Below are 13,141 nucleotides of genomic sequence, written 5' to 3'. Positions count from 1 at the left end.
CTCTGGTGCAAATTACTGACCTCTGTCATCATTTTAGGTGGGGGAACTTGCACAATCGGTGGCTGACTAAATACTTTTTTGCCCCACTGTATAAAGTGATGAGGTCAAATCATTCAGTGAGCGTATACTGGCTTTTTATACCTAATTATTATTCATTTGCTGTAATATGGCTTGGAGGCAGAGTGCGCACCACACACTGCGGTAGCTTTAATGTTGAGGTAACGCCTCCCTGTGAAAAACGCATTGGTTGAAGTGTTGGGACATTTCAGCTGACCAAGATTTTCTTTGAGTGAGTACAGCTCTGCAAATAATTCAAACCCAATACCAGGGGAGATCAGAAAGTCAATCCAGAAAACATAAGAACTCTTATGACCACAAACACAACGCTATGAACTCAAAGCACTCTAAAAACACCAAGAATAAGATTTACTCCATGGAGGGAAAAATATGTTACAGGACAAAAAACAAAGCTACAGTTTGACTAATCTAACTGCAGAATAAACTGATGTGGTAAATCACTGAGAGAGTGCAGGGGCTAAACTAAAACTTTGATTTTTATTTATGATGTTTTTATGGCAATATGATGATTTCAGTTTGCTTTGTGGGTCATAAGGCATCGTGCACGTTACTCACATCTCTCCATGCCACATGACATATTGCTTGATTATGGTTTTTTGAAATTAGTCTCCCAAGGCCGAGTATATTGTTGTGAACTTTGAAAACAATCCATAAAAAAATGTGGGCAACATAGTAAGTTTTAACTGATTTAGACATTTGTTGTGATCTTGACCTGGAAGCGATTTTCACCAAAATTAAATCAGCAATTTGACAAATGATATCTTAAAATGCTCGACTGCTAACAAACAGGCAGACAAGCAACCAAATGAAACCGATTGCAAGCCCGCTCCCTTCAGAGGGAGATAAAAGGGGGGGTTCACACTAAGGATGGGTCAAACTACAGATTATCTTTGGCAAAGCATCAACATCTTTTACATGTGATTTACATAAAAAGCAGTTTACAACTGCTTTTGCAAACACGCAGCAACTGCCACAGCCTGAGGCTAAAGCTGTGGATGGACTGAAACAAGCAACGCCACTAATAACTCTAGCCGACTCCCATAACGTAGCTAGGTTACAGTAACCTACACTACAGGAGCCAAGGCAACATTAAGATCCTGCAAAATTGGAGCTACCTTTACAGTTACACACGCACACACTGGAATTTTTACACACTGGAGTCTACATTACTATAACATCACATTCTAAAGCATACCACATGCATTTTTGTGTGTCTGCCTAGTTTATTATGCATAATGAAAGCATACCACCTTCTGAACCACAGCAGCTTCAGGGGAAAAAATCTGATGTAAGTGCTGCACAGCAGACCCCTGAAGGAGTTTACTGTTCCTACCTCGAAATTTTTTTTTCCTAACTAGAACACCAAGGAGCGTACTACATGTTCTCAGAGAAAGTAAGTGCTATGAAGTGAAAATTGCTCAGTAATAACGGCTTATTACTGCATTGCAGTTGTCTTTTAGAAACCTGCTATACCTGAATACCTCCCTACAAGAATTCATAAACTTTTAGCTGATTATACCCCAATACAATTCTTATCCATGTTTACATTAAAATGCTTTGGAGCGACTGAGAAATGGAAACAGAGAGATGTGGAGGCAGTATTTGCTAAGCTGTGTGAACATATATTTGATATTTTTATATTCCTCCTATCGGTATCAACTCACACATGTAGAAAGTTGGCTCCCAGGGAAATAGATACTATAGAGTGTTGGGATGGCCCACGGTGTTGGCAGATATATGTGGTTCACGGATCGGTCACACACACCCGCACACATGCTCACAAGCACGCACGCACATTTGTGTGGCTTTAGTCACGCTTAGTCACATGACACTCGAGTCTGTTTCCACCAAAATCCCACACATTCAAACCTCTGGGTCCATCGCCTCTAACTGTCAAGTCATACAAGTCAACTGCTGACATTTGCACAAAAGTAAAGTTGGATTAATCGCATCTTCATCTTCCTCCAATCTCACCGTGTGTCTCTATCTTGGTTTCTCTGTAAAATTCCACACCCCTCAAGGCTTCTCCTCCCTCCTCTCTTCCACCTAACCATAAACCACATTTATCTATTCACATTGGGCAACCTCCTTATGTTTCCCTCTGCTCCTTCTTCCCCACCTCACCTGCTCCGCTCGTCTGCTGTTCGGCGCTAACCACAGAATGCTGACAGACAAGTAGCACAGTTTAAAAGCTGACAAACGCCCATATCAGTTTGCAGTCGCATTCAGGTGACTGGCAAAGGGTTTGTGGTTCAGTTTTGAAATTACAGTAATTGTATCACAGTAGGGCTAAAAACATGTCACTGATTAACCAGCTGGTGTTGGAACGAGCCAGAACTAGCTGAATAATTATGGGATTTTTGCTTGTCAATCAAACGTTGCAGATAAAGATGTTAAAAGCCTTTCTTATGCACATTATCAGCTTGACTATAATGCGCAGCATGGTAACCTATTTTGAGCTTTCGTAACAACACACAAAAGACACAATACTAGTCTTAAATTTAAACTACACAAAACCAAAACATACAGCAACTGGTGAACTTTAGTCACTAAACTGAACCGACACTCATATGTATAACTACACCCCCCCATACCAGTTGCTGATTTGTTGCTGGCTGTCTGTGAAATCGATTGCTGCAGTCGCAGTCATACAGGTCTAGAGACCAGTTGGGCATCCCCTGACGACCACTGGCTGCTTGGAGAAATAGAGTTGCCAATTACTGGTACAGCAACTACTTTCAATTCAGTTTTATTTATATAGCGCCAAATCACCACGACAGTTGCCTCAAGCCACTTTATTTGATAAGTTAAGAGAAAACACCAACAATCAGATGACCCCTTATGAGAAAGCACTTGGGAAGAAAAACCTCCTTTTTTACAGCAAGAACCATCCGGCAGTACAAGACTCAGGGAGGGGGAGCCATCTGCTATCATTGGTTGGGGGTGAGGGAAGGGAGGGAAATTGCGTTTAAAGTGGTATACAGCGCTTCCTGCTTTACTAGCAGGCTGCTCGTACTTTTTGTAGAAGAACACACTTCTCGCCAAGCAGTAGTGAAACTATGAAAAGTGGCCCTGAAGTAGATGAATGTTTGCCTTTAAAGTAAAAGGCAACCAGCACGTTTCAAAAGGAGCAACTTTACTTTGAAGGCAAATGTAGTAGTTTCACTACTGCTTGGTGGCTAATTTTCAAGTTCGCGTCTTCCATCCAAACTTCCATCCAAACTATTGCGGACTATGCAGTAATATGCTTTTGACCAAAACAAACACAAGGACGTTTTTGGTGCAGCACCTTCTTTGCAGCTGATTTCACATGATGACATTCAACAACCTCCAGCAACCAGCTAGTAAATACGCATGTCTTTGCCTAGCAAACAAAGTTTCCCTGGGAGGGGCCGGCCCGTCTGTAAGCCTGTGTACAAAGTATAAAATTGCAGCATTGGTATATTCAGAAACCCAGTTGCCGAATTGTTTTTAAAGATGAGAAAAACAAATAGAGAATGCCTCGTCGACATTAGGTTTCTATATTTGTTTTACAGAAGATTTGCTTTCATTGAACATATGTACTGTGTATACGAGCCCACATGGGGGTGTTTGTGTCTCAGTGCGTGCATTCTTCAGTGTGTAGTTTATTATATCCGTTGGTTCGTGCAGCAGCTGTTTTCACGAACACGTCACTGAGCAAACACACTCACACGACATCAATACAGACAGTAGACCACTTTCTTTGACTTCCTGCATCAAACCCCTTCTCTCTTTTTGCTCTCCGCTATAAACACACACATACACGCTTACACTTCGCAGCTGTTTGGAACGTGCAGCACAGAGAAAACGACCCACCCATGAGGTGAGCCGGAGGTTAACTCTCCTTCAGGCATTTACTGTCAGTGCAGAACACACACAAAACGCACAAACACATGCCTGCCTGCAGTCTTGCTTCACTTGCTTACATCTATTTAAATTTTATCGTAGGAGGTTCATCGGTTTACAGACTTTAGGCACATGAACCCATAAAGACGTGCGCACACATTTCATCCTGTCTAACCTCTCTTTAAAGATTGTTAGAGTTTGTGTATTAACTATAAACACACAGACACGCACACATATTGCGATCCATTCATTGTGGGAGCTGCTCTCAGAACTAAAAGAGTCGACGGCACAGTTAAACTAATATTTATTCCTGTTGAGAGATTATTTGCTCAACTCTTTCTGCCTCTTTCATGTCCACTTTAGCACTCTACAAAAACACATGCACTGCTTTACTGTGCTGTAAATGACTCTCATATATATAAACCTTTGTTTCTCTTACACTCCTTTGAACTAGTGTGTGTGTGTGTGTGTGTGTTGTGTGTGCGCATGCACAGTCTGTATTACCTGAGTACACCTGTGTGTTGTGCTGCATTATCTGAGACCTGAAGGCCTGCCAGGCCCTTGTCAGTTGGCTGAGGAAACCCCGTACATCTGTGAGCGCGCTGCCAGAGGAGCGGAGCAAAGACAGAGTTGCTCGCAGGGCCTGATGCTGCTGCACACAAGCACCTCTGAAACACACAAACACACACAAACTGACAGCTTGAAATAGTTTAGATTTTACAATTTCCAGAAAAGTCTTTGATTTTTAAAAAATAAATTTACAATACTTCATTGCTTTGACACATTTGGTTATAATATCTGAACCTCTAAATAGAGCGCCCTGTATAAAGATACGGGCGCTGTGTGCGAATCACACATTAACTTTTAATGGTGCCGCCTGGAAAGATCATTGTTTTGTATTGCAAACTAAGAGTGGAAATTCTTTCTCCCTCTCCTTTACAAATACTAAGGCTGTTACTCCACTGGAGTTTATCAATGTGATAAAGAGAGAAGCAAAGTGTGGCGTTGTTCTGGTGTGAAACAAATAACACACTGTGAAAACCAGATGTAAAATTTTTGAAAGAAAACTGTAAAAGAAAATATCAATTACACATTATGTAAACATTAATTTTAATTGAAAATAGTATAAACAGCAAAACAAATGTTGAAACTAAGAAATTCTAGTTTCATTTTTAAAGTGTTTAAAACAACTATTCAGATGCCTTTGAACATTGGGGTGATGTCTTAGAGGTAAAGTTAAAGTGATGTTAGTCCATTATTAGCAACTTTGTCTGTTCCAGTTCAGTAAGAGATCTTAGCTAAATCTTCTTCTCTCATTCATCTGATATTCCTAACAATACTGTATGCTATCAGTTACTAGAAACCTTCCACACTTGCTCCAGGGAGATACAATTTAGGCTGACTGTAGGGATTTAAAAAAAAGACTAATCAATACTAAAAATTGCTATTATACAAGTCAAGACACTCAACTGCAGCAGTATCAATAACAATAGTACCATTTTCACCCCCTCTAGTTGGCACACTGCTAACGACACTTACCAACACTTTACGAGGAACTTTGAGAGGTCAGTGAAGCTCACACCAAATGTTAACCTGGCTGGTGCTGCCTAGCTCCCACTAAGAGCTAGGCAGCACATGTGGGCACATGCGGGCATCGTTAATTTGATAGGATAAAACAATAATTTGTGTGAAAAAAAGAGCTACGTTTATCTTAAAGTGTCATGTGAAATGGAGCGTGTGACAGGCAGAAAGTGGACCCAGAGTGCAGGACAGACAGAGATAAACTTAGAATTGCAGCTTTTTTGCTGGTAAAATATCATGAAAACAAAAGCAAAAGTATAACAGGGCTGGCAGTCTGTCTGGAAACTAGAAAGACAGAAGCTACACCCATAACAAGTGAGGACACGACAAAGAATAGAAGGAGATGCAGACAATATATACAGAAAGGAGGAAATCGAGGCAGAGTGCAAATAGATTTCTCCTAAATTTTGACTCATGGACTGAACATTGCTTAAATTCTTTGGTCTTGCTTTGTCACTACAGGCAATGTAGGGCAGGTAATAAATTAGTAGGAAAATAATGGAGAAACGTAAAAGTTTCAAAAATCAGAAGCTAAATAAATGACAGCAGGCGACTGAGGATAAAAACCACAAAAAAACAAAGTGTTTTTTGGTGTTCTGCCTTCTTCCTCACCAAAATCTCTCTCACTCTTAAAGAAATATGTTCAGATGAAAAGCACTTTGAGAAACATGAAAGATCACTAGCCCTCACTCAGATCTGCATACGGATACAAACACACACACGCGCACACAAACTCAGGCAGACACACAGACCAATGTAAAGCATGGAAAACTAGAGCAATGGAATAGAACATTCTGTTATTCCGAGCCCACTTTTGTGGGTGAGAGGACGCCGGACAGTTTCCTATTTTCCTGCATACTCATAGATGTGGAAGCACACAATCCAGACACAGGAACACACATGGAGGCGCACACAGGTAGACATACACAGTAACAAGCTAACATTATGAGCATGGCTGGGTTTTACGAGCAATATGATGGGACTGTTTTTGAGAGCTCTGCGGGGCTGAGTGGTTGTTTTTGCTTATTTGGGGTTTGTGGTTTAAGGTGATAAAAAAAAATGAACAGAGTCTCTGACGAAACGAGACAAGACGGGACGAGAGGGCAGACCTTGAGCTGGTCGGCAGTGCCTCAGAGTGTGCATGTGTGCGTGCAGGGTGAGGGGAGTACGGGCACTGCTTGTCACGAGAGCCAGTTTTATAATGTCAGATGACATAAATCACGAAGCTGACAGGACCGAATGGAGGAACAGATATGAGCCAGATCTGTCATTGGTGATAAGTCCTAAAACAGTGGAAAACTTGAGACTCAGAGAAAGAGATTGCACATGTTCGTTCCCCATACTGGTTTACTCATTTAGCAGCTTTCGGTGTTTCTCATATCCTTTCTCCTACTCTCTACCTCTTCACCTCTTTCATCTGCTTCTGTCCTGGTATTAGCTGCTCATGTCTTTTCCATCCTCTTTTTCTATTTCCTGGAATTAACCACTGGGTCAACTGAATTAACCTTCTCTCTTCTGTTTTCCCACTCTCTATTTTATTGTCCTCCTGCTATCATCTCACACAGTTGTTTCCCTTCTACCCTGGACTTCTCTGTCATGAATTTTGTCCAGAACTAAACAGCCAAGCTGGGTGGCGCACGCCAACAGGATGAAAATGAAACTTTCAAGCTGTTTTTGGCTTCTTTACAAAATCCTTAATACATAACTGTATTCCCCCATGCGCATGCCATTTTACTTTTTCCTGGTCATAAATTTACCTGTGAATTTCAACTTGCTGCTTCTCTTTCCCAAGTATCTGCTCTGCCTCCTCTTTCTTGGCAGCTGTTATTGCCAGTCTGTAGAGGAAGAAGAAAAAGTACAGAATTAGAGAAAATCTGTCATTTTAATGAGACTTCCCTGAAAAATGTTCCCATTCAAGTAGTGATCGATGGCAACAATTATTGTGACTATGTGCAATGAACTTATTGGTGTATTATTGCTGTCTTCAAAAAGACTGTGCACCAAGATCGCAATAAAATTACAATAAAATGGCAGTCTGCTATTAGTTTGTAACTGCATGGGGTCAAGTTCGCAATTATATGTAACTTGTTGATGATTCATGGTTAACTGAGATAAGTTAAAAAAATTGCAATTCTGTTGGTGTTAACACACACAGAAATTCACATGTGAACTGAAACTCAGACTATCTTCTTACGCTCAGAGCCTCGTAGACTTAAACAAAAATTCCTTCACAATAGTAACAAAGTTGCTGCAGGATAATGATTTAACTGCAAAATGTCATAGGCGATTGGCAACCTTCATTTTATATAAAAATATAAACAAAACACAACCAGTTGTCATCTAGTTGAATCAAGTACCTTATTAAAAAGAGGAACTGCACATGAATTGTGCTCAGTGGTACAAACGGGCTCAAACTGAGTGCAATCTGATGTGTTAGAAATCTGCCTTTGTAGGTATAGTATTGTGTGTCACAGTAGTAAGCAGACCAATTGCCTCTCACCAGACAACCTGTGCAATAGCCTTGCAATCAAAAGTGGTTGTCCAGAGGTTGAGGGTGTTGCAACCTCAATCTGCAACTACTTGCAATCAGTCTCCAGCAGCAAAAATTCGCAGGTACTCACAAGCAGGTTCCTGTCCTACTTTTACTCAAACTGTGACAGAGCCATTAACAGTGAAGTGAAAGTAGGCCATATCATATACAGAAATACGACCAAGGGACAGTTGGATTAGATGAAATATTATCCCATGAGGAACTTCTAGCCACAGCTCCAGGTGTGTTTTTGGTGTGATCATGGTGATTCATCTAATTACCTCCCAAGAATTCTTTAAAAATGACTGACTACAAGTGCCTTTCATGCATAAACTTCCAGCAGCTTTGGTTTACTTCTTGGTCAGTGTCCTGTGTCTCTGTAGGTGGAGCTGGCCTGTGCTAGGATGTGAGTTTGTGGTTGTCTGTGTCTCTATTTTAGCCGTGGCAACGCTCCCAGTGTGGCCTGTGAGAATGGATGGATGAACGGCTGTGATAGACAGTAACAGCGTCAAACAAAGGCAGCATCCATCTCCTTTTAAAGTGAGAAGAGCCACTTCATTAATGGCTTACAACTATAATTTACTGATGACATGGAGATGGGATCAATCAGGATATGAGAATAGATGACATTGTGTACTTTTCTACAGGTGAGCTGTCATGCACAAGTTTGTAAGCTGACATCTAATAATTTTTGGATTATTAGCAACAGTCCCGTGAGGTGTAACCCAGTTGTTGGGACTTGTTTATTTTACTGAGTAAGAGGCTGATTATTTACTGATCAAAAATATGTCCCTGTCATTTTACATTATGTAAAGTCTTCTATTTCACAGTATTAAGGTAAAATGCTAACACATTTTACTGCCAATAAGCTGCTGCAGACAGATATTAGCCAAGGTTAAAAGCATTTGCTGCAGGGCGCCGCTTATACCTTCACTTATAATGCATACCTATACACATGCATAGATATCTATCAAAGTGTAAGATGAAATGTGTAAACGTAACATTTGCAAGAACTTGCCAAAGTATGTGCATATGTGGATACCCGTTCTTTAGCTGAAGCAGGTACTCAGTGAACGCGCTGTGCTGAGTGGAATGAATAGTTTTACACGTCTAAGAATGGCTGCACTTGAACAACTTTGTATTTACACATTAAAAAAGTAAAAACAAACAAACAACAACATCAAAAAAAATCTGCTCTGTTATCAGTAATGCTTCCACAGTTTGGTTAAAAAAAAGACACGAGGAAGCTAAAGGTTATGATATGTTCTCGACTACTCCTGAACACGTCTCTCATCGTACATTTCCCAGACAGAAGCAATCAAATCTGACATGTTTCTGTAATCAACCCCAATCAGAGACCCATAATGAGTGAGACTGTGTGACCTGGACAGTTAGGAAGCAGGAACAAAACATCCTGTTCTTTCCTAAAACACCGCAAATAACCACTGAGAGCAGGAAGAATAAACATAATAAGCACTCAGAGTTATGCATGGCAGACTAGACAAAACCAGACAGACAATAATCATGAAGCTTAATCAAGAAGTGCAATTTGAGTGACATGTTATGAACTCGGCAGGGGATTTTTCTACTCTAGAAACAAAGGTGAAATAAGCTGTTTAGAGACCCTGTGCAAAGAAAATCTCTGGGAAGAGATGAATTTATACATCAACATTATCTTTGTTTAGGGGACATTTACCGCTATTAGAAGTAAAAGTAAGCAACTACATACTGCCCAGTATGTGTTTTACAGTAATATAATGACCTTTACTTGCTTTATTGTTTATTACCAAGCTATGGGTGTGGTAATGGGAAAGAGTGAGTGCTATTGATAATATACAGGCACGCAGGGTCAAACTTTGAGCAGTGCATCATGAAAGGTGAACCCCACCCAATTTATTTGGACAACCTTTGAATTATACACTTATAGTGAGTAATGCATAATACAGTAATAATAGGCCCTAATCCTCTTCCATGCTTTTGTGCTTTGGTGGGAAAATTTTCTTTATGGGGTGAACTAGATGAGAAAGACACGTCAATACTCATGGTTCTCTAAGTGGTGAAATGGAGTAACACATAGAAGAAGAAAAAAGAAAAAGGATAATGATCTCTCCTTATTAAAATGTCTATATGTTATGAGGTATGCTGTATGTGGACTGTCTGATATCTGTGGTGGAGACTGATCTGAAATATATCAAACTCTGTAAGTAATTGAATTGTTAGCCCTACGTGTGCTTGTGCCGATGTGCTGTACATATTGTACAGATTGGCCCAGGATAACAACCCTGTGACAGCAAACACACGAGAACGTTTGTTTATTGTGTTTAGCTCAACAAAATCAGAGCCCAATTCCTTGTATACACTCTTACTTGGCCAATAAAGCCGATTCTGATTCTGATCAAAAAGGCAATCAGTTATCACCTAACTGAAAGCTCATGTTTTGCTCGCACAATTAAACCAGCTCTGGTTCTCTTGTGTAACATATCTGCTTAAAATTCTTCAAATAAAAGCTAACTGTTCTCTCGATGTGTGAGAATAGATGAAGCTATGCATGTTTCTTCCTGTGTGTGTGTGTGTGCGTGCATGTGTGTGTGTGTGTGTGTTTGAAGAAGAAGAAGCAGTGTTTAATTCTGAGACAGTGTTTACAAGTAAATAAGTATGCGTGTGACTGTGGCTTAGCCAGCGTGTTGCGTGTGTATGTGAGATTGTGTGAGTTAGCCGTTTCCTTGAGCATTTTAGCCCGTCTGTTTGTATGTGTGCCACTTTCTGACCAAGTCTGTGATCCTTTCTATATAAAATGTGTGTATTTATGCCTGTGTGCCTTTGCTCTTGGAGTGATGGCAGCCCAGACTCGCACTGTTCACCCATCTGTCTCCAGTAGTCCCAAAGCGAGATCAGAATGAACGGTGCCTCAAGAAGTGTGTGTGTGTCCCAATTTTGCCTGTGTGTACAAATTGTGAGTGCTTTGCATGCGTGAGCTCCAGCTCCTGTTCCCAAGGCAGTAGCTGTCAGTGGAATAACTAGGTAGTACCAGCGAGTGCGTGGCGGATTAGAGTACCCCAAACCAGCAGACTAAATCAAGCGCATCATCGAGACGTGTCACGCACACTCACAGGACACGCCAAACACAGTCAGTCAGCCACACACATCAACAATGCTGATCTCAGCCGCAGCGTTACCGTGTCCAACCAAATCAAATGTTTTCCGTTTTGGGGCGTGTATGTGTCAGACAGTTTACAAGTTTGCGCTCCTCTGTGTTTTTGGAGGTTTGTTTGAAGGGCAGCATCACAAAGCTAAACTTATAATCCAGCAAGCTTATTTTCAGCGGCTGACTGTACAAAATGTTCACAGTCACTTTGTCTTTTCAACCCTGATTTCAGTGAAACGTGTAATTGCGATATCTATGACCTTTGGCCAGACTTTATCATTTTTCACTGCCTCTTTTGTTTGGCGGGTGAATTGTGTGATTATTACATTTGCTGTTTTATCTGCTGTCCTTTTTCTACAAGCTCAACCTTTGTTTTCAAGCTAATCATCACTGATGTCCTCACAACGGAATAAAAAAAGACAAAATAATCTGGTGTGATCCCCTGTTTAACCACAAGAGTTAATCAGATTAGAGCCATAATTTTCAAATGAATTTTCCAGAACGTAGGGCTGCAGGCCTTTTGACAGCGGCCGAGGTGAAATGAGTGCATGTCAGAGTGGATTTGGCCTCATATTTACTTTATTTGCGTAAGTGGTATTTTCTGTCGTCACTGAAAGTGACATAAAAGCTTTCCCATATCAAAGTGTCATCTGTTCACCCACTGTGTGCGTTTGCATGTCTGTGTGTGTGTGACTGTGTGTTTTTGTGAGTTGAAAGACTGTTTTGATCAACAGCATGGCAGGACATTCAAAGCACAAAGCCATTTTACTTTGAGCAAAAAAGGAGTGTAACACACACAAAGTCACACACACAATTCATTTTCAGCTTTTCCACATTTTTAAAGCTAAAAAACACAACAGTGTCCTGTCAGCAGCCAGGTAAATGCTTCAGTAATAACTAACAGCTCTTTAATAAGGTCTGTCAATCAGCTTCTATCAATACTTTATCAGCTAACCATAATCCCTTACTGGAAAAGGCTGTGTGTATGTATGTGTGTGAACACCTGTCCGTATATATTTTGCTTTCCGTTTATCTGGTAACCATGTCAGGGACGCCATAACAGTGATTGCTATCATCAAAACACTCTCATATGCACTCACACATTGAGTCACACACACAGTCTCTCACACACGCACAAACACACAAGTAGAAATCACAAATCAAGTACATCATTTTGAAGCTAATAGAATTAACTCATAGGAAATGAAAATGCATTTGTTTTTCCAGCTTGTATATTTCAGTTCTACAAAACAGCATCCCTTTGTTTCACTTGTGTGTGTGTGTTGCTATGCTACTGCTTCAACAAGGATTTGTTGATTACCAGATAAACTTGTCATATTGTGTGTCTGTGCGAAGGAGGCTGCGCCGCAGACACAAGGAAACGCACAGTAATATAGTTGTTTTTTGTTTATCGTGTTGTCATGAGCCCCACAATAAATTGAAGCCCACGTTAGAGCCGCACAAAGGTCCTCTAAAGTTGAGAGCTCTAATGTGTAACTAATATGTACACAGCACAGACAAAGCAGAGACACAGAGAGACTGTTTGATGTGGTAATGTGAACCTCAGCTTGGATCGCTGCTAATACCTCACATGCTGGCTGCGAGCGCTTCTCGACTCTGTACATTACGGCTCGGCATATTACCTAACACATATGTGTGGGCAAACGGTGGATTTGTGTATTGTTTCTGTGGTTGCCACTGGAAACAAGGAATTGAAATAAAACCACATGAGTGAGCACATAACTAATTTACCACAAAATACTTCCTCGTTACAAATGGATTCCTTTTTTATTTGCCATCCATCATTTGTCTCCCCTTCACTCCCATTCTGCCACCTGCAAGTCGTCTTATCATTATTGTAATCCAGCCCCAGGAGTGTGAGTGTGTGTGTGTGTATATATATATACACACACACACACACACACACACACACACACACA

The 13,141-nt window shown here is 40.7% G+C and overlaps 1 protein-coding gene across 1 annotated transcript in view; it reads right to left on the bottom strand.

Annotated features, from left to right (window-relative positions):
• lekr1 (leucine, glutamate and lysine rich 1) overlaps nt 1-13,141 on the bottom strand; it is a 101,088-nt gene that overhangs the window by 42,192 nt on the left and 45,755 nt on the right. Inside the window, exons 4-5 of the mRNA XM_005920114.2 lie at nt 7,284-7,361; nt 4,450-4,613 (exon numbers count right to left, since the gene is read on the bottom strand). Of these exons, the coding sequence (XP_005920176.1) occupies nt 4,450-4,613; nt 7,284-7,361 (242 nt within the window). The remainder of the gene's footprint in view (nt 1-4,449; nt 4,614-7,283; nt 7,362-13,141) is intronic.

This window comes from Haplochromis burtoni, unplaced genomic scaffold, assembly GCF_018398535.1.
Source record: "Haplochromis burtoni strain Fernald_Lab_line unplaced genomic scaffold, NCSU_Asbu1 Contig_38, whole genome shotgun sequence".
Taxonomy (NCBI): Eukaryota; Metazoa; Chordata; class Actinopteri; order Cichliformes; family Cichlidae; genus Haplochromis; species Haplochromis burtoni.
Note: the sequence above shows the minus strand (reverse complement) of the source record. Positions and strands in the feature narration are given on the sequence as shown.